This window comes from Equus caballus, chromosome X (genome assembly GCF_041296265.1).
Source record: "Equus caballus isolate H_3958 breed thoroughbred chromosome X, TB-T2T, whole genome shotgun sequence".
Taxonomy (NCBI): domain Eukaryota; kingdom Metazoa; phylum Chordata; class Mammalia; order Perissodactyla; family Equidae; genus Equus; species Equus caballus.
The window spans coordinates 78,694,460-78,716,964 of record NC_091715.1 but is presented as its reverse complement, the minus strand read 5'-3'; the positions used below and the strand labels follow the sequence as shown (position 1 = coordinate 78,716,964).

At 36.5% G+C, this 22,505-nt stretch overlaps 1 protein-coding gene across 4 annotated transcripts in view; it reads right to left on the bottom strand.

The window, feature by feature from the left end:
• Positions 1-19,302, bottom strand: part of LOC100630813 (uncharacterized) — a 396,552-nt gene extending 377,250 nt beyond the window's left edge. For 2 of the 4 annotated variants that reach the window (XM_070256727.1, XM_023633698.2), the window contains exons 1-3: positions 19,152-19,302; positions 17,356-17,563; positions 15,488-15,539 (exon numbers count right to left, since the gene is read on the bottom strand). In XM_070256727.1, the coding sequence (XP_070112828.1) occupies positions 15,488-15,539; positions 17,356-17,385 (82 nt within the window). In that variant the 5' untranslated portion in view covers positions 17,386-17,563; positions 19,152-19,302. The remainder of the gene's footprint in view (positions 1-15,487; positions 15,540-17,355; positions 17,564-19,151) is intronic. The other 2 variants (XM_070256728.1, XM_070256729.1) reach the window with 2 other exon arrangements.
• Between the last annotated feature and the right edge of the window lie 3,203 nt (positions 19,303-22,505).

Genomic DNA, 22,505 nt, shown 5'->3' with positions numbered 1-22,505 from the left:
AGGCCCAGATGGATTAACTGGTGAATTCTGCCAAATATTTGAGGGAAAAATTATACCAATTCTCTACAATCTTTTCCAGACTGTAAAATAGAGGAAATACTTCCTAACTCGTTCTATGAGGCCAGGATTACCTAATACCGAAGCCAAAGAAAACCTCACAAGAAAAGAAAACTACAGACCAGTATCTCTCATGAATATAGATGCAAAAATCTTTAATAAAATGTTAAGAAATTGATTTAAAATATATAAAAATAATTATGCACCATGACCAATGGGATTCATCTTAGGAATGCAAGGCTGGTACAACTGAAAATTAATGAATGTTATCCATTACATCAACAAGCTAAAGAAAAAAAATCATACGATCATATCAAGAGATGCAGAAAAAGCATTAGACACAATGCAATACTGATTCATGATAACACTCTCAGCAAACTATGAATAGAGAGGAACTTCCTCAACTTGACAAAAAACATCTACAAAAAGACGTACAGCTAACACCATACTTAATGGTGAGAAACTCGAAGCTTTTCCCCTAAGATCAGGAAAATGGCAAGGATGTCCCTTCTTACCAGTCTTTTTCAACAACATACTGGAAGTCCTAGACAATAAAATAAGAGGGAAAACATAAAATAAAAAGTATATAGCTTGAGAAGGAAGAAATAAAACTTGTCTTTGCTCGCAGATGACATGATTGTCTATATAGAAAACTCAAAAGAATTGAAAAAAACTGATTTTAACAAGTTTGTAGGATACAAGGTTAATATACAAAAGTCAATTACTTCCCTATATATCAGAAACGAACAAGTGGAATTTGAAATTAAAGACAAAATACCATTTATATTAAGGACTTCAAAAAATGAAGTAAGCATAAATCTAACAAAATCTGTATGAGAAAGCTCCTGGAACTAATAAACAACTATAGAAATGTTGATACAAAGTTAATATACAAAAGTCAATCACCTTCCTATATACCAAAAGTAAACAAGTGGGATTTGAAATTAAAACACAATACCATTTGTATTAGCACCTCAAAAAATAAAATAAGTATAATTCCAACAAACCATGTACAAGGTCTATATGAGGAAAACTATAAAACTCTGATGAATGAAATCAAAGAAGGACTAAATAAATGGAGAGATATTCCATGTTTAGGGAGAGTAAGATTCAATATTGTCAAGATGTCAGTTCTTCCCAAATTGATATACAGATTCAATGCAATCTCAACCAAAATCCCAGCAAGTTATTTTCTGGATATTGACAAACTGATTCTAAAGTTTACATGGAGAGGTAAAAGACCCAGAATAGCCAACACAATATCAAAGGAAAAGAACAAAGTTGGAAGACTGATGCTACCTGACTTCAAGACTTACTACAGAATTACAGGAATCAAGATAGAATGGCATTGGTGAAAAAACAAAAAAACAGATCAATGGAATGGAATAGACAGCCCAGAAATAGAACCACATAAATGTAGTTAACCGGTCAAAAAGAGCAAAAGCAATACAATGGAGAAAGGATAGTCTTTTCAAAACCATTTGGGAATTGTAAATTTACAAAACAATGAGATATCACTACACGCCTGTTAGAATGGTCCAAATCCAAACCACTAACGACAACAAATGCCGTGAGGATGTAGAGCAACAAGAGCTCTCATCATTGCCAGTGAGAATGCAAAATGGTACAGCCACTTTGGAAGACAGTTTGGCATTTTCTTCCAAAATTAAACATATTTTACCATATGATCCAGCAAGCACACTCTCTGATATTTATGCAAAGGAGTTGAAAACTTATGTACACACAAAAACCTGCACAGATGTTTATAGCAGCTCTATTCACAACTGCTAAAATTTGGAAGCAATCAAGATGTCCTTCAGTAGGTAAATGGATAAATAAACTGTGGGGCAACTAGGCAATGGAATATTATTCAGTGGTAAAAAGAAATGAGCTATCAAACAATGAAAAGACATGGAACAACCTTAAAAGCATATAGCTAAGTGAGAGAAGCCAATCTGAAAAGGCTACATACTGTATGATTCCAACTAAACAATGTTTTGGAAAAGACAAATCTTTGGAAACAGTAAAAAGATCAGGGGTTGCCAACAGTTAGGGCAGAAGGAGAGATGAAAAAACAGAGCCCAGAGCATTTTTAGGGGAGTGAAAGTATTTTACATGATACTACAATGGCAGATACATGTCATATACATTTGTCAAAACTCATATTATGCATAACACCAAGAGTGAACCCTAATATCAACTATGGGCTTTGGGTGTGATGGTCGATCAATTGCAAGTAAAGCATCACTCTGGTTTGTAATGTTGATAGTGAGGAAGACTGAGCAAGTGTGGGGGAAAGGGATACATGGGAAATCTGTACTTGCTCCTCTATTTTTCTGTGAACCTAAAACTGCCTTAAATATAAAGTTTGTTTAAAAAAAAACCTTAAACTTCTGGTTTCTTTAATGAGTCAGGGGAAAAATTGGGTTCTACAGTAAGTATGATTCTTTTCATTAGACGTTTACTATTCAACTTATATATCTGATATTAAGATATTCTCAGTCTTCTTGTACACAGGCCATTACCAGAAATAAATGAGGATCACCTTAGTTTTGTCAAAAAGCTCAGATCAGGATTGTTGCGGGATTGGCAGGGATTGGGGAAAGCACAGAAGCCTCATAATACCAAGCTTTCTGTTGAAGAACTGCAGTCTTTGATGAGCCTAAGAAGATCTGCTTAAGAAGAAAGCCATAAAAAAAGATACAGAGGAATTACTGTAAATATGATCACTTGTCCATCAACCATTCAGGACAAAAGCAAAAAGCCCACAAACAAGTAAAATGAAATTGATGGAAACAATAAGAACACTTGGATAAATATTTCAAACTATGATATATACTACCACTGTCAAAATATTGCAGATATGTAACTATATAGGTGGTGCTTTACTGACAACCAACAGGGGAAACAGCTGTTCGTCATGGTTGGAATCTGCTCCTAGTCTTTATACTTCAATGCTCCTTCTGCTTTATTGAATATTATACAACTATAACTTCTCAGTTAGAAGAGACTGCTTAGGTCCTCTAAATCTGAGCAATACACTTAGAAGTGTGGGAGAAAGTTGAGGACAGAATGGGAGAATGAGCTACTCATCACACATTAATGACTCATTAACCAGTGAACAAGTTCCTTGGTCTGGAATCCTTAGCGTATAAACCCGCTGATTGTCAATATATGAAAAATAGAGTGCCTATGTATATTTTACAGGAGAGAGTCCATAGCTCTTATCAGATTTTCAAAGGGCTTAGGATTCATGACCCTTAAATATTTAAGAAGTCATCTTCTATGTCACTGACACCTATAATACAGACTGTTAAATAAGACAATTGCATCTGTATACCCAGTAATAGCTAAGGCAGTTCCCCAAGTGCCCAATTTACAATCTGAAAGTAAGTAATTTACGTTAGTAAATCTGGTACACGCTGTCTGTAAACAGCAGCTGTAGTCATTCCAATCTGATATTGACTATCCCAAATCTCCATCCCCAGAGCTTGAATAAGGATAGAGACCAAGAAGGGTGGCATCCTTTTCTCTTTTAGAAGTGTCTATAGCTTTTCTGCTACTCTAAGCTAACCTTAGATGTGAGATAAAGACACCACAGCCAGTCATTTTTGAAAAGTAATTTAAGTAGCATTTGAAAGAGTCTTATCCACGAATAAAATTTTTCTCTCCTGTCAATGCATCAAATTTCATAACTGGCAATTTATACGTAACCTCTTTAAAAAAAACCTATGTATGTATTTTTATTATTTCAGAAAATAGACTATAATGATTGCTTGGCCTCTTTCCTGATGTTTTCATACATACCATTCTTAACTTATTTTTAATTTGAAGTACTTCTGCTCATTCACAGGTCTCTTCCAGAATGATAAATTCAATATTGTCATAGTCACTACAGCAGAATGATTTCCCTATGAAATACATCCCGCAAAGCCAATGATTTTGACAATGTGAATGCATGTCAGCAATGAAAGAATACGTCCTTAAGTGCCCATTATTATGAGCTTTCCTAATTTTCTAATTTTGCAAGCTCCCCAAATTAATTAATCATTTACAGACCAAAAAATATTTTCTGAATGAAAATTATCCCCCAGTTAACACTTTTTAAGCTAAGGAATATCTGGTTTTATGTTATTAAAATCCATATAGAGAGAGGCCGGCCCAGTGGTGTAGTGGTTAAGTTTGCACACTCTGTTTCAGCAGCCCATGGTTCACAGGTTCAGATCCCGGGGTGGACCTAGCACCATTCATCAAGCCACACTCTGGTGGCATCCCACATAAAATAGAGGAATATTGGCATAGATGTTAGTTCAGTGACAATCTTCTTCAAGTAAAAAGAGGGAGATTAGCAACAGTTGTTAGCTCAGGGCCAGTCTTTCTCACACACACATAAAAATTCATATATAGATAAAGATAATCTTCTAAGCCTATAAGATACAAGAAAGTCCATAAAGAGTAACAATGTGTTGGTGCTGGGGACAGTGTAGCCACTAGAATAATAATAATAGTTTAACTGATAGTGGGATAAAAATGAGTATAAGAGTGATTAAATGTATCTCACATTTATTTTGTACTCTACCCTTCCCAAAATACTTCTGCTATTATTGACTTGTATTTTTCCTTACAATAAATCTTTCAGGCATATATATCTGTATTGCCAATTTGAGAAATACAGAAATAAAGAAAGCTGAGAAATAAAGAAAACCAATTAGAGAAATATTTAGAAATCCTAAAGGTCAATTGACTTGTCTAAGGTAACAATGGGGTTTAGCAGTACAATCAAGCCTAGAAGTCAGGTCTCCAAACTCTCAGACTACATTCTGTCAATAGATTCAAGATGCTCCACCTGCTAAATTTAAATCAAATTTTCTATTTTGTACTAAAATCCAAAAAACTTTTTTCTTAAAAATAAATCAAAACTAATATAATATTATATGTCAATTACAGCTCAATAAAAAAATGAAACATTAGGGTTGGTCTGGTGGTGTAGTGGTTAAATTCATGCACTCCACTTCAGTGGCCCAGGGTTCATGGGTTTGAAGCCCGGGTGCAGACCTACACACCACTCATGAAGCCATGCTGTGGTGGCACCCCACATACAAAACAGTTGAAGACTGGCACAGATGTTATCTCAGGGACAATCTTCCTCCCAAAAAATAAAATTAAGAAAAACACCCTGTGATTAAATCCACACCAAGTGAAGTTTTTGTGGGAACATTCAGTGACTCTGAGGACAACCTAAGAGTTTTTGAAAGGCCTAGGATCTGGACTGGTCTAGAAATGCAACCCAGGGCCACAGAACTCTCCAGCTATATGACTAAAAAACAAAACAAAATACACAAACAAAAACAAACCAAAATGAAAGAATAATAATTTCTCTAAACACTGGCAGTCTTAATACCAGAGTATTCCACTAAAGTCCATTTTGAGTCTCAAACTGCACCCAAAATTCAATAGACCATGCTATATGAGGAATACTCTCAGAGTAACCTGTTTATGCATGATATCTTGAATATGCTAAAATAACAACTACCTGAAAAACTCCCGACATTCTCAGTTTCAATAGTGCTAGCCTTTTTCTTTCTAAATTAACTGTATAAAAGGTTTCCAGTAAGTCAAATTGGTAAAATCATCTTTGGTTTTCTGTTCAGATAACAGAAATCCTTTACCTTTCTAATAATGTTGCACCTTACCATGAATCAAAGAACAAATCGAAGCTAGGATACTAGCAAGGAAAATGTTTTAAATCTTATAGTTGATCAGAAAATTAAAAGCATTGAGGTAAGATGCCTATAACTCATGGCCTGCTTATTTGAAATTACTTTCTTTTACAGTTACTGTTATAAGATGATGCCAACATCACTAACTAAAAGTTAACCTAAAAGTGTGTACTTGAAAGTTTCTGGTCATAAGGACAATTTTACAGGAAAAATAGAGAAGGGGACTATTAAAGTCATGATTTTGTCAACAACAAAAAAACGTGCTAAGCACCTACTCTTTGAAAGGTATTGTGATAAGTGTTGTCAGAGACACAAAGATGAATAAAATATTACCCCTTGCCTTCAAACTATTTACAATTTCATAGGGAAAAGATAAAACACACACTCAGACACACAAATACAGCAATAGGCAGAAAATACTCCAAAAAACATAGGAAATGTATGGAAGCATGGGGGAGGAAGACATTTTTTCTTGCATTAGTACTATTCTCAGTAGTTTGCAAATGCAAGGTCTGAAGATTAAGTGAATAACCCAAAAGAAAAAAATAGCAATAGCAGTTGAGAAAACTTAAAATTTCTTTTCAAAAGCAGGAACCAAGATTTTATTTCTGAAACTACTGAGTGAGGGGGTGACTTTAGAATGTTTAAGTATTTAATGTTAAAAATTGCAAAAGTTAACAGACGCACAGATCAATGGAACAGAATCAAGAGTCCAGAAATAAACCCACACATTTATGGACAGCTAATATTCAACAAGGGAGCCAAGAGCATACAATGGAGAAAGGAGAGTCTCTTAAATAAATGGTGTTGGGAAAACTGGACAGCCACATGGAAAAGAACAAAAGTAGACCATTATCTTACACCATGCACAAAAATGAACTCAAAATTGATTAAAGACTTGAATGTAAGACCCAAAACCATGAAACTTCTAGAAGAAAACATAGGCAGTACGCTCTTTGACATCAGTATGAACAGCATATTTTCAAGTAGAATGGCTGACTGGGCAAGGGAAACAAAATAAAAAAATGAGCAAATGGGACTACATCAAACTAAAAAGCTTCTGCACAGCAAAGGAAACCATCAACCAAATGAAAAGACAACCTAACAATTGAGAGAAGATATTTGCAAACCATGTATCAGATAAGGGGTTAATAGCCAAAATATACAAAGAACTCATACATCTCAACAACAAAAAAACCAACAACTCAATTAAAGAATGGGCAAAAGATCCGAACAGAGATTTCTCCAAAGAAGATATGCGGATGGCCAACAGGCACATGAAGAGATGTTCAGCATTATTAGCTATCGGGGAAATGCAAACCAAAACTACAATGGAGATATCACCTCACTCCGGTCAGAATGGCTATAATTAACAAGACAGGAAACAACAAGTATTGGAGAGGATGTGGAGAGATGGGAACCCTCATACACTGCTGGTGGGAGTGCAAACTGGTGCGGCCACTATGGAAAACAGTATACAGCATCCTCAAAAAATTAAGAATACATCTACCATATGATCCAGCTATTCCACTGCTGGGTATTTATCCAAAGAACTGAAAACACAAATGCATAAAGATACATGCACCCCTATGTTCATTGCAGCATTATTCAAAATAGCCAAGACTTGGAAGCAACCTAGCTGCCCATCAAGGGATGAATGGATTAAGAAGATGTGGTATATATACATAATGGAATACTACTCAGCCATAAGAAATGATGAAATCCGGTCATTTGTGACAAAATGGATGGACCTTGAGGGTATCATGCTACGTGAAATAAGGCAGAGGGAGAAAGTCAAATACTGTATGATCTCACTCACAAGTAGAAGATAAAAACAATGAAAAACAAACACATAGCAACAGAGATTGGATTGGTGGTTACCATAGGCGAAGGGGGGAGGAGGGAGGGCAAAAGGGGTGATTAGGTTCACATGTGTGGTGATGGACTATAATTAGTTTCTGGGTGGTGAACATGATGTAATCTATACAGAATTCAAAATATATTACGATGTACATCTGAAAGCTATATAATGTTATAATCCAATGTTACTGCAATAAAAAAAATTACAAAAGTTAGAGTGTCCAGGATGGTAGCATAGGAAGACCCTGAATTCACCTCCCACAGACACACGGAATCTACACCTGGATATAGAACACTTCCCCTGAAAGAACCAAGGGCTGATCGAACAGTTTGGGCACAATCAACAATAGAGGGACTAAACAGAGAGGGGTAGGAAAGACACAGAGACACAACATCAACAGAAACCCTACCCTCAATGCAGTGACCTAGAGGAAGGAGGAATATCAGTAAGGGGCCTGTGTGCAAGTTTGCATGCCCTGGGGCACAGTGAAAAAAACAGCAGTTTAAAGGGTACTTATATTATACAGGAAGGACTCCATTCACTAACCCTAGAGTGTCTGCCAAACAGGCAGGAAACTGACGAACTCTCTCTGAGGTTGGAGGTGCTGGCAAGAGCCATTTTTTGTGCTCACCTTCCACGTTGATAGCTTGGGCAGGAGCACAGTCCAGATGCTCTAGCCAGTTTACTAAGGCCACCCAAGAATGCCCCAAGACCCTCCCACCTGTCCCACTAAGGTGGCCTCAGCACTGCACCCTCTGGGACCCCCTCAGCTCATACTCACTTAAGATCCAGCCATTCTGCCAAGGCAGCCACAGCACACACCAGGATCCCACATCCCATGACTGCTCTAGCTCCAGTAGTGGCATGAATATGGCTTGGTTGCAGTGTACCCCAAGGCTCCTCTGTCCCACATCCACTCCAGCTCCAGTCAGCCTGCCAAAGTTGCCTGGTATGCAAAGTCAAACTCAAGGGAAGAATGAAGAAACATGGTGAGAACTTCAACAAAAAGTTAGAAAATATAAGAACGAACAAATAAGAGCTAGAGACCATGATAACTAAAATGAAAATAGACTAGAGAGAATCAACAGAAGATTAGATGATACAGAAGAACAAATGAGTGATCTGGAAGACAAAATAGTGGAAATCAATCAAAGCAGCAAAAAGAAAAAGAATTTTAAAAAATAAGAATGGTTTAAGGGACCTCTGGGACAACATCAAGCATACTAACATTTGCATTATAGGTGTCATATAAAGAGAAGAGACAGAGAAAGGGGAAGAAGACTTATTTGAAGCAATAAGGGCTGAAAACTTCTCCAACCTGGTAGAGGAAACAGACATCCAGGTCCAGAAATTACAGAGAGTACCACACAGGAGAGATCCATACCAAAACATAAGGAAAGTGGCAAAATTTAATGATAAAGAGAAAATCTTAAAGACAACAAAAGAAAAACAACAAGTCCCATACAAGGGAACCCCCATAAGACTATCAGCTGATTTTTAAGCTGAAAATTTGCAGGCCAAAAGGCAGTTACATGATATATTTAAAGTGTTGAAAGGAAAAAAACTTCCAACCAAAAATACCCTATCTGGAAAGGTTATCATTCAGAATTGAAAGAGACAGAGTTTCTCAGACAAGCAAAAATTAAAGAAGCTCATCACCACTAAACTGGCCTAAGAAGAAATGCCAAAGGGTCTTCTTTAAGTGGAAAAGAAAAGGCCATAACTAGAAATATGAAAATATATAAAAGAAAAACTCTCATTGGTGAAGGCAAATATTTAGTAAAGGCAATGGAGCAACCATTAAAAAGCTTGTGTGAAGGTTAAAAGAAAAAAATAGTAAAATGAACTATAACTACAATAAGTAGTTAACATATACAAAAAACAAAAGATGTAAAACAAGACATGAAAAACATAAAATGTGGGGATGAGAGTAAAAATGTAGTGCTTTTAGAATGCACTTGAACTTAAGAAGCTATCACCTTAAAATAGACTGCTGTCTATCTATCTATCTATCTATCTATCTATCTATATAGGTTGATATATGAACTTCATGGGAACAACAAACCAAAAACCTACAATAGATACACAAAAAATTAAAAGAAAGGAATCCAAACATCACACTAAAGAAAACCATCAAACCACAATGTAAAGAGACCAAGTGAAGAAGGAACAGAGAAGTACTACAAAACAACCAGAAAACAACTAAAAAATGGCAATAAGTATATACCTTTCAATAATTAGTTATACTAATTATTGTAGTAGTAATACTCATATCAGACAAAATAGACTTTAAAGACTGTAACAAAAGACGAAGAAGGGCACTGAATAACGATAAAGGAGTCATCCCAAAAAGAGAATATAATTTCATAAATACATATGTACCTAACATAGAAGCACCTAAATATATAAAGCAAATATTAACAGACATAAAGGGAGAAACTGACAGGAACACAATAATAGTAGGGGACTTTAATATACCACTTACATCAATGGACTGATCACCCAGACAGAAAATCAGTAAGGAAAGATTGGCCTTAAACAACACATTAGACCAGATGGACTTAATATATACAGAACATTCCATCCAAAAACTGCAGAGTACATATTCTTTTCAAGTGCACATGGAATAGTCTGCAAGATAGATCACGTTAGGCCACAGAACAAGTCTCAATAAAATTAAGAAGACTGACATCATATCAAGCATCATTTCTGACCACAACAGTATGAAACTAGAAATCAATTACAAGAAAACTGAAAAAAATACTAACACACGGAGACGAAAAAACATGCTACTAAACAACCAATGCGTCAATGAAGAAAACAAAGAAAATGAAAAAATACCTTGAGACAAATGAAATTGTAAACATAACTTTCCAAAATGGGACACAGCAAAAGCAGTTCTAAGAGGGAAGTTTGTAGCAATACAGGCCTACCTCAAATACACAATCTCAAGACCTAAAGGAACTAGAAGAACAAACAAAACCCAAAGTTAGTAGAAGGAAGGAAATAATAAAGATCAGAGTGGAAATAAATGAAATAGAGACTAAAAAAAAAAAAAAAACAATACAGAAGATCAATGAAACTAAAAGCTGGTTCATTAAAAATATAAAATTAATAAATCTTTGGCCAGACTCATAAAGAAAAAGAGAGTGAAGGCCCAAACAATGAAAATCAGAAACGAAGGAGGAAAGTTACAACTGACATCACAGAAATAGAGAGGATCATAAGAGATTACTACAAACAATTATACATCAACAAATTGGAAAACCTAGAAAAAATGGATAAATTCCTAGAAAGACACAACCTTCCAAGACTGACACATGAAGAAATACAAAATCTGAATAGACTGATTACAAATAAATAAAACTGAATCAGTAATTTAAAAATTCCCAAAAACCAAAAGTCCAGGACCAGATAACTTCACAGCTGAATTTTACCAAACATTTAAAGAAGAGTTAATACCAATCCTTCTCAATTTATTCCAAAAAATTGAAGAGGAAGGAATGTTTCTAAACTCATTTTACAAAGCCAGCATTACCCTGATAGCGAAGCTAGACAAAGACATCACAAAAAAAGAAAATCATAGGCCAATATCCCTGATGAACATAGATGCAAAAATCTTCAAGAAAATATTAACAAGCCAATTAAAAACTATATTAAAAGAATCATACAACACAATCAACTGAGATTTATCTCAGCAAGGGAAGCCTGGTTCAACATCCAGACATCAATCAATGTGACACATCACATTAACAAATCAAAGGATAAATATGATATGATCATCTTGGTAGATGCAGAAAAAGCACTTGACAAAATTCAACATCCGTTTACGATAAAAACTTTCAACAAAGTGGGTACAGAAGGAATGTACTTCAACAGGATAAAGGCAATATATGACAAACCCACAGCTAACATCATACCCAACAATGAAAAACTGACAGCTTTTCCTCTAAGCTCAGGAACAAGATAGGGATGCCCACTCTCAACACTTTTATTCAATGTAGTATTGGAAGTCCTAGCTACAGCAATCAGAAAAGAAAAATAAAGAAAATGCATCCAAATTGGAAAGGAAGAAGTAAAACTGTCACTCTTTGCAGATGACATGATACTACATATAGAATACCCTAAAGACTCCACAAAATTACTACTAGAATTAATAAATGAATTCAGTAAAGTTTCAGGACACAAAATTAATATACAGAAAGCAGTTGCATTTCCACACACTAATAATGAGCTATTGGCAAAAAAATTAAGAAAATCTCATTTACAGCTGCATCAAAAATAATAAAATATCTGGGAATAAATTTAACAAAGGAGGTGAAAGACTTGTACTCTGAAAACTATAAGACACTGATGAAAGAAATTGAAGATGACAGAAATAAATAGAAAGATATACCATGTTCATGGATTGGAAAAATTAATATTGTTAAAATGTCCATACTATCCAAAGCAATCTACAGATTCAATGCAATCCCCATCAAAATACCAGTGGCATTTTTTTTTTGGATGAGGAAGATTGGCCCTGAACTAACATCTTTTGCCAATCCTCCCCTTTTTGCTTGAGTAAAATTGTCACTGAGCCAACATTGTGCCAATCTTCTTTTATTTTGTACGTGGGGTGCCGCCACAGCATAGCTTGATGAGTAATGTGTAAGTCCACACCCAGGATCCAAACCCACGAACCGTGGGCTGCCAAGGAGGAGTGGGCAACCTTAATCATTATGCCACCAGGCTGGCTCCCTAATGGCATTTTTCACAGAACTAGAACAAAGAATCCTAAAATTTCTATAGAACCACAGAAGACCCCAAATCACCAAAGCAATGTTGAGAAAGGAGAACAAAGCTGGAGGTATCATGCTCCCTGATTTCGAACTATACTATAAAGCTATAGTAATCAAAATAGTATGGTACTGGCATGAAAACAGACACTTAGATAAATGGAACAGAACAGAGAGCCCAGAAATAAAGCCATGCTTACGTGGCCAATTAATATATGACGAAGGAGGCAAGAATATACAATGGTGGAAAAGACAGTCTCTTCAATAAATGGTGTTGGGAAAACTGGACAGCTACATGCAAAAGAATGAAACTGGACCACTATCTTATACCACATAGAAAAATAAATCCAAAATGGATTAAAGACTTGAATGTAACACCTAAAACCATAAAACTACTAGAAGAAAACGTAGGCAGTCAGTTCTTTGATATCGGTCTTAGCAATATTATTTTTGGACCAGTCTCCTCAGGCAAGGGCAACAAAAGCAAAAATAAACACATGGGATTACATCAAACTAAAAAGCTTTTGCACAGTGAAGGAAACTATAAACAAAACAAAAAACCATCTACTGAATGGGAGAAGATATTTGCAAAACATACATCCGATGTTGGATTGATATTGAAAATGTATTAAGAACTTACACAACTTAGCAAAAAAAACAAACTGGTTAAAAAATGGTCAGAGGACTTAAATAGACATTTTTCCAAAGAAGACATACAGATGGCCAAAAGGCACATGAAAAGATACTAAACATCACTAAGCATCAGAGAAATACAAATGAAAACCACAGTGAGATACTACCACACCTGTTAAAATGGCTATTATCAAAAAGACAAAATACAATAAGTGTTGGCAAAGATGTGAAGAAAAGGGAACCCTCGTACACTGTTGGTGGGAATGTGAACTGGTGCAGCCACTATGGAAGACAGTTTGGAGGTTCCTCAAAAAACTAAAAATAAAATTACCATAGGAGCCAGCAATTCCACTTCTGGATATTTATCTGAAGAAAACAAAAATAAATTTAAAGCAATATATGCACCCCTGTGTTCATTGCAGCATTGTTTACAATAGCCAAGATATAGAAGCAACCTAAGCATCCATCAATCAGATGAATGAACAAAGATGTGGTATACACACACACACATACACACACACTGGAACAGTACTCAGCCATTAAAAAGAATGAACAAAGATGTGGTATACACACACACACATACACACACACACTGGAACAGTACTCAGCCATTAAAAAGAATGAAATCTTGCTATTTGCAACATCATGGATGGACCTAGAGGGAATTATGCTAAGTGAAATACGTCAGACAGAGAAATTAAAATACCATGTTTTTTTCACTTATATGTGGAATCTAAAAAAGAAAAGAACAAACAAAACAAAACAGAAATAGACTCAGATACAGGAAATAAATTGGTGGTTACCAGAGGTGGGAAGGTTTAGGGGAGCAGGCGAAATAGATGAAGGAGAGTAAGAGGTACAAACTTCCAGTTATACAATAAATAATTCCTGGGGATGCAATGTACAGCATAGGGAATACAGTCAATAATATTGTAATAACTTTGTGTGGTGACAGATCATAATTAGACTTATCATGGTGATCATTTTGTAACGTATATAAATATTGACGTACAACTGAAACTAATAGGATATTGTATGCCAATTATACTTCAACAAAAAAATTATAAAAGTTAGAATTAAAATGTGAACCAAGAAAACTTGGAATTTATTCTTCACTTGAAATGTCTCGACATAAAAATAATTTTATTGACAATTTAAATTATTTTTATAATAAATTCTCACATATATTGTGCTAGATAACTGTGCATTTCAACTTAATGTCAGGGTAACCTTATTGCACTGAAGCTATTTTATGGATCGGGAATAAAATCTTTAAAAAGATACTATAATTCTGCAGTGATAATATATTATTTTCATCTATGTAGTGCCTAATCCATTTCTATTTTTCCTCTTTTCTTTTGAGGAAGATTAGCCCTGAGCTAACATCTGCCGCCAATCCTCCTCTTTTTGCTGAGGAAGACTGGCCCTGAGCTAACATCTGTGCCCATCTTCCTCTACTTTATAGGTGGGATGCCTGTCATAGCATGGCTTGACAAGTGGTACGTAGGTCCACACCTGGGATCTGAACCAGCAAACCCCGGGCCGCCGAAGCGGAACATGTGAATTTAACCACTGCACCACCGGGCCAACTTCTAATCCATTTTTCTTAACAGAACATGCTAAAGGATCTTTACTAATCACCATGTAAAGAAAACAGTGGAATAAAGCAAGGCTCCATAGTAATTAATCATCTTTAGAAGAGTTTCTATAATTAAAAAATGCTAAGTACTGCCATTCTTTCTTAAGGTGCTCCTTGGAATGATGCTAATAAGAACACCTGATAAAAGACTGACTTTGGATCTTTCCTCCCTGTTAAATCAGTAAACATCATTTTTTCAGTTATGGATTAACGTGTACAGCAAGTGACGGAGGAAGGCATAGCCTTTGCTCTCGAAGGTTAACTATATATTAAGTGTAATAAATTATGATTAATAATAAAAATTAAAATAATTGCATTTAACTCTTCCTTTCATTGCATCTATTCCTCTATATAGTCCATTCTCTTCAGTCATCACTGGCTCCTTTTAATAGAAGATTGTAAATCATATCTGTTAGGTAGTGTGTTTTACTGTTCATCTCATGTCATTATTTTAGAATGTTCGATTCCTTCCAATAATCATGTATTAATTCTATTAAGTCCAAAATCATACATTAATACATTAATTAAAGTTTAATTAATACACTAATTCCAATACCCATTCAGGGAAGACTTCAACCATGACAAAGAAATTTTTCTTAGAATATGTTTATTAAAACATAATGTTATGATCTTAAAGTTACAGATTTCAGGTTCGAATATTTAATATTGAAGCATCTTCTGTAAAAGACTGCAAAATAATATGTGTTTTTATGTATTAATATTCTGTGTAATCTGGGCAGCTGAGCCCATAAAAGACAAAATGTGATGTGCAGAGCAGAAATGTTTCAAAACATCTTACCTTCTATCCACACACGAACTTCAGTGGGAGAGGATGTCACAGTAGGATCTCGCTGGAAAAGACAAAACGATTGTGCCACGTCTCAGAATGGACAAATAGAGAAAATCTTCTGGCATTTAATGTCTAAGTTTTAGATTACCTGAGTAGCTAAGAATGAAATAACACAACTTAATCAGGCTCAGGCCTTATCTATTTATACAGACTGCATAATAGTAGCATATGCTGTCAGGCATGGGAGTTTGGGGTAAAATAATCCACCATTAATTAAATAATTAAATTAATATTTATTGAGTGTCTCTTTAGTAAAATACAAAAATTCAAATATAAATCTGAACAAAATATCAATATATGGTACAATGCGGATGAACCTTGAAAAGATTATGCTAAGTGAAAGAAACCAGACACGCAAGGTTGCATATTGTATGATTCCATTTAGTTGAAATACCCAGAATAGGTAAATCCACAGACACAGAAAGATTAGTGATTGCTAGGGGCTGTGGGGAGGCATGGAGGAGTGACTGTTTAGTGGGTATGGGGTTCTCTTCTGAGGTGATGAAAATGTTTTGGAACTAGATAGAAGTGGTCATTGCACTATACAGTGAATATACTAAATACCTCTGAATTGTACACTTTAAAATGGTTAATTTTATGTTGTGTGAATTTTCCCTCTATAAAATAAAATTATAAAGGCAAAAACATATAAATCTGACACAACTTCTGTCCTACAGGAATTGTGGAACTATTAAGAAGAAGCAAAAGCACATGAACAGCGTTGTTAATTAGCTTAAGACAAATACCACACAAAGAAAGTGCTAAGAAGTTTATGCTTAACTGCAAGCAAAGAGACAGCTTCATGCAGCAGGTGGCATCTGAGTCAAGCCAAAGATAAAGATCCTTGAGAAAAAAATAATAATATCTGCCCTACTTACATCAGGAGTGTCTTGAGAGAACCATGGGGAGAAAAAATGAGAAGACTTTCTAAAACGCAAAACATTCCTTACGGAAATGTGAATCATTATTAATCCTGGTAGTTTTGAAGCTCTGAATTGTTGCAGCTTGCAGGCTTCCTACCTATATTACTCAACTCTTGAAACCCATAATAGGGAGGATACAAAGAACATGTTAATGACAATTTAAAAAGTAGGATTGTTATAATGCACATGCTCTTAGAATCAACTGTTTTCCTCTTTCATTTACTGTCTTTTAACTAAATTTTATGATCTTGTATGTAGAAATGTTTTACAAATGTAAATCACTGAAGTTCACATTAAATAATTGGTCTAAAATCATAGCCAAAGCCCTTCCTGAAAACTTGAATATAGGTCTCACTTTCCCAGCCTAAATAAATGTGACCAAATTAGATGAGTGGTGCTGCCATGTTTTCTCACCCTCCTAGCCAATTAATTCAGGCCCCACTTTGCACAGACACTTCTTGAACTACCACAGCATATTTTGTGTTTACCTTTATCTTGCCCCTCAAGAAAACTGGGTTTGAATCTGAATATCTTTCAAACTGCAGAAATGACAAGGGTCTGACAGGCTTTCTAGAGCCGCACTGGCCAAGAGAACTTTTTGCAATATTGAAATATTCTATATCCGCACTATTCAATACAGCAGCTACTGGCCACATGTTACTAATAAGCAAGTAAAATGTGGCTACTGAGACTTGGGAACACAATTTTTAATTGTGTTTAATTTTAATTGATTGAAATTTAAAAAGCCACATGTGGCTAGTGGTTACCAGATTGCACACCACAGTTCTAGAACCTCCAATAAGGTATCAGGGTTACATACTTGGGGGACAATTTCAGACTGAAAATGAGGGGTGCTAGGGGAATAGGAAGATATGAAAGAATCCTGACGCTTACTCTCAGATTATCTGTAGTCTTAAAATGCATGATGAAAGTGGCAATGAGCCTACCAGCGCCAGCAAGTCACTAGTCCTTCTCTGATTTCCCCTTCACCTGAGGTTTGATGGTAGGAGAGGCTGTACAGAGGAGGGTGGGTGGGTAAAGAAAAGGAGGTTTGGGTAGGCTCCAGTGGTGAACTGAACCTCTCCAATAGGTTTCAGTTACTCTGAAAAAAAAAACAAAAAGAAAGTAAGCAAGCCAGAAACACTTAGCAAAGTTCTGGCATTCAGCAGAGAGTTTATTAAAATAAAGATGGAAAAAATTTCATTTCATTCAAGCTCATTTAACAAATGTGTAATATGTGTTCACTATGTACCAAGCACTGGGAATTTCATTAACTAAAAGATGTGATTGTGCTTTCTATGATTGTATAACATCATCTAAAATCCTCTAATTTCTAGGAAAGGGGTTTTTGGTGTGCAGTAGTTTTCCTATTCTTTTTTGCTTTTTAACATTTATATTACGTCTTGAATCTGCCTAAATGGCTTTTTTCTTTATTTAGTTTTTTTGTTTGTTTGTTTTTGGTCTTTCCAGGATTCATCACTTTCTTCCTTTAATGCCAGATAAGAGGAGAACTATTGCCTGTTCTCTCCCCTTGAAAATTCATATGGCTGTTCATGCAAAATATTCACTAAAGTTTTTCATCTCAGCTTTAAAATCCAAGATAAGGAAAGGAAAAACTGGCAAATCAAACAATAAATCTAAAAAAAAAAAAAATCAGTGATCTAAGATAGTGGAAAATCTCCCTCCTCAAGACCTCAGAGTCTATTCTCATGTTGACTAGCTTCGAAAATTGCATTCCTTTATGTTGAAAGGCTTGGGTCTATAACCTACGTAGCGGGATAAACTAGAAGCTGAACAGCCCCTAACGGTTAGCATTTTAATCAAGCTTAATGTATTTTAAAGGCACAACCATAGAAGTTCTATTATCCATATCCATGACAATAGGTGTTAAGATTTAAAACAAACAGAAAATTCTAAATCATATCATGGTGGATTTCTTTTTCCAGAAGAGAATAATATAAATAATTCTGAGAAGGATTATTATATTATCATAAAAGGAGAATCATAGACTCAGGGGATTAAAAAAAATACAGGGGATATCTAATCAAAAGGTTGGAATTCGACAGTTGGAACAGCCGCCACAGAAATGGCACAGACCTTGATGAGGCAGCAGCGCGCGGCTGCCAACAGCTAAATTTCTATGGGAAATTTTCCTTATGTCGAGCTGAAATCAGCCTTCTCTGAACTCGCGCCCCCATCCCCGTATTTTTCGTCCTAGTTCTGCCTCAACTCTGTCCCCATGAACAAGTCTCTGAAGACTTTTAGCTCAGAGAGTAACCCAATCTACGGCACCGTCCCACCAAGTTGTCAGTTGGCCAACCTAACCGTCCCCGCACCCTCATTTTCTGTCCTCGGTTTCTCGTAGGACAGATTCCCAGCCCCGTCCTCACCCAAAGGTTCCCCACTAGTCTCTCAGGAATTCAATCTTCACTGTGGGGCTCCGAGCCGAGATGCGAGGCAGAGGCAGCTTGACTACCTGAGACCGGGCGACGGAGGGCCGCCTGGTCACCCTCACACTCTCTCCGCCCATCTGCCGCGACAGCCCTGTAGGCCTCCTTCCCTCCAGAAGAACCCGCTTTCCCCTCAGACCGTGTCGCCGTTTAGGGCTTTCAAAGGGATGCTCCTCAGAACGGTTAACGCCTCCCCTACAGCCGCACCCGAGGGCTACAGTAAGCGACCTTGCTACTTGCCTCCTTCCCTACCCTCTCAGGCCCGACGCCGCGGGGGCAGGATTCCCTCAGCTACCAACCCGGCGGTCCGGTCCGGGACGGACCGGTCCCGGCTGCCCCGGGCCCCACACGCCGGTCACCGCTCGCCCCCAGCGCCCGGCGGCGCGTGCCTAGGAACCGCCGGCTGCCGGTGACGTAGCTCTTGCCTATGCGGGGTGGGGGAGGGGGTTGGTGTGTGAACCGGTCTTCGCCCTTTACTCGCACTTAATCACTGTTGGAAAAGTTTGTTTTCCTTGAGATACTGTCCACGTCTTTGGGGGTGCTTTAAGGATTCTTAAGATGAAATGCACATACACTCACACACTCACATACACACACACAATCAGAGTGAGCATGACTTCAAGGGAAGAAGAAAACTAACCTGGCAACAACAGGTGGTCACAGAGTTCTCAATAAAAGAGACCGTCTCTGGAACGCTGAGCCAAAGTGAAGACGTGCCCCTCTCTAGCGTTTATGCGAAATCCACCTTTTTTTTCCTTTCTTAATCTAACTTTATTGACCATAAAAGCGAGGCCCAGACTTGAGGAGGGCAAAGGTGGGGGAGGGCTAGAGCTAGGGTCTCAAGTAGCCTTACACTCTCAAGATTAGTTCAAGTAGCTTCCGTTTTGATATACTATGGTGTTACATCATGCCGGTGTAAAGTGGACCCGCGCTGGTATGCGGTGCTCAAAATAAAACTTCGAAGAATATTTTGTTTCATTTGAACACAAATTATCACCTCACCGGAACACTGCATCCGTTGACCTGGTGAATGTGTGAACCCCGTTTTAAACAAAGCTGAAAATATTCTCTCATGCTGTTGCAGCCCTGCTCAATATCATATCTGAGTATTCCTTTTCCTGCACCAAGTGTTCCTGAAACTGTGCGCCCAGATACGGCACCATAATAGGTGAACACATTTATGTTTAAAGTTCTTTATCAAAGCAAACGTCTAAAAGCTGTAATAAACTAAATCAAAATTTCTATTAACAGCTCTATTCACTGGAAAACACTTCCCTAGGCATTCCATATCACCAAAGGAGGCCATCTGGTCCACCAAATAGAATAATTGAATGCTAAATGTAACTAGAATAGACCTGAAAAATAATTTTATCTAATTTCCTTATTTACAGATGAGGAAACTGAGACCAAGATAGAAGAAATTTGTTCCAAATCACACAAGTTAGTGGTAGAACTAGAAAAAGGGCCCAGGCATCTGAACCTCGGTGTAGTGCTCCTTCCACCGAACCCCATACATACCAGGATTAAATGGCATCTCAAGCAAATGGAGAACGTTTTGGGAAGAAGCCACACATAGGGTTTCTGTCTCCCAGAATCTAGACAGAAGAGGCAAAAAAAAAAAAAAAAAAAAACCCAAAACGAAACAACAACCCCAAAACATCCAGGCACTGATGTTGAAAGAGGAAAGCAAGGGATAGTGAGTGGGAAAGGTAGCAGCAATATAAAAAACAGTGAAAGTTTTACAAGTGTGAACATACGTGAATTACTTCTGACCTAAGGAAATTATTAGAATCAGTTAGCAAACAAGGTAAAAGATTTTGGCTCACATCTACTTTTACAAAAACAGGTGTTTGCCACCTTAATCAGCTGTCTCAAAGCAGTGTCTCTCCTGTTTGCTCAACCTCTGAATCTTATACATCTTATACATATCTGCTATATGAACTTAACTGATGATGATGACTGACATAACTTTTGGATTCCTGCAGCCAAAAACTATCTTTTTGGTAGTTGAGTGTGTCATTCAAAAGCCTACATACGTATTCACAGCAGCTAGATTTGAGCTGCCGCGTTTAAATTGTGGAAATTTTACTTTTTGTTATTTAACTAATGGGAAATTTCTCTTTGGAGCTGGGGCATAACACTTCATTTGCTATTATTCCCCAGGGTTTCACCTTCATGCAAGTTTATCTGATAAACTAATGTGTGCTAATTTGTTAATATTGTTGCGAAGCTCCCTTGTAAGATGTTTGTAACTTAGTAGTACCTTTATGTGCTGAATGGTAATCAGGGAAACCTGGCGAGGTTTAATTACTCTTCAATCCCCCTTCTGTTTGTCCCATAAGACTATATATATAATACACACACGTATATAATGTATTAAGATATTTATATATATTTATAAGTATATACATTTAAAAATATATAAATAAAACTAAGAATAAAAATACAGTAATAGGGTTTATGAATATCCTGTCACAGATTTCAAACGCTTTCAGATGTATTTTCTCATTCCCTTCAACCAAGGATGTACCATTTGCTAGAAAACAAGAATAAATTCTTATGAGTACATAGCCATTGCTACATTTTGTTAACAGAGCCAGTCAAATTCATGACTTGATAATAACTTAATAAAAGTCAATAAGTCATTTTGATAAATATTACAACTACATTGTATTTGGTGAGTTTTCAATTATTACTGGGGAGTATTTACAAAGAACCTCTGGCACAATTCCCATAACAATAACCATATCATATATTAGTTTAGAAATTACAGCTTCCCAAGATTTTCAGAGACATTATGGTTTGCCATTTTGAATGTATCGTCTAATAAACAGAATATCTTCCCTTTTTTGCCCTGTCTTTTCTAATTCATGTGCAAAATCCTGCCAAATAGCAAGACAGGGGCAAAAGTGCTATTAGCACATTTCCTTATTTCATTGATATAAATGAAATCATGAATCCAATTTAACTGTGTAATTGCACTTGATTCATATTTTCCATTTCCTTTTTTGTAAGGCTCAAGTAACTCAGACAAGATAGACCTCTGATTTGTTATAAGGCAGGAAAGATTCCAAAAATTATATCAGTTATTAAGTTCCATTTCCCAAACATTTAACCCTGAATTTAGCATTTCCAATAAAATGAAATTCTCCCGATTGCAAACTCATGAATATCCTTCTGAGAATCTAAATAGAACACAGCGTTAGTTGATCCTTTAACTCCTAAGATATTTATTCTTCATCTTTACAATATTAGCTAATAAAAGCAGTAGCAACAAAAGCACCTCACTTTTTTTCTTTCCTATTTTCTTCACTGATCCCCCATACAAGTCACGCACAGTTGATTACGGGGACTTGACTACAAATTTATAAGAAAGAGTGACTCACCTATGAATAAGCAGCAGGTTGTCACATTCAGAATGGAATTCAAACAACACTGAACTCTTAAAAGCAAGAGAACTCACCACCAGGTCTGTACTCTGGGAAATGCCTCCAAATACAACCTACTTCTCTAAGCTACAGCCCTCATCCATCTACTGGTCATCGCTCTCCTTGACATCACTTGCTGTACTGTAGTGGCACCCAATCACATGGC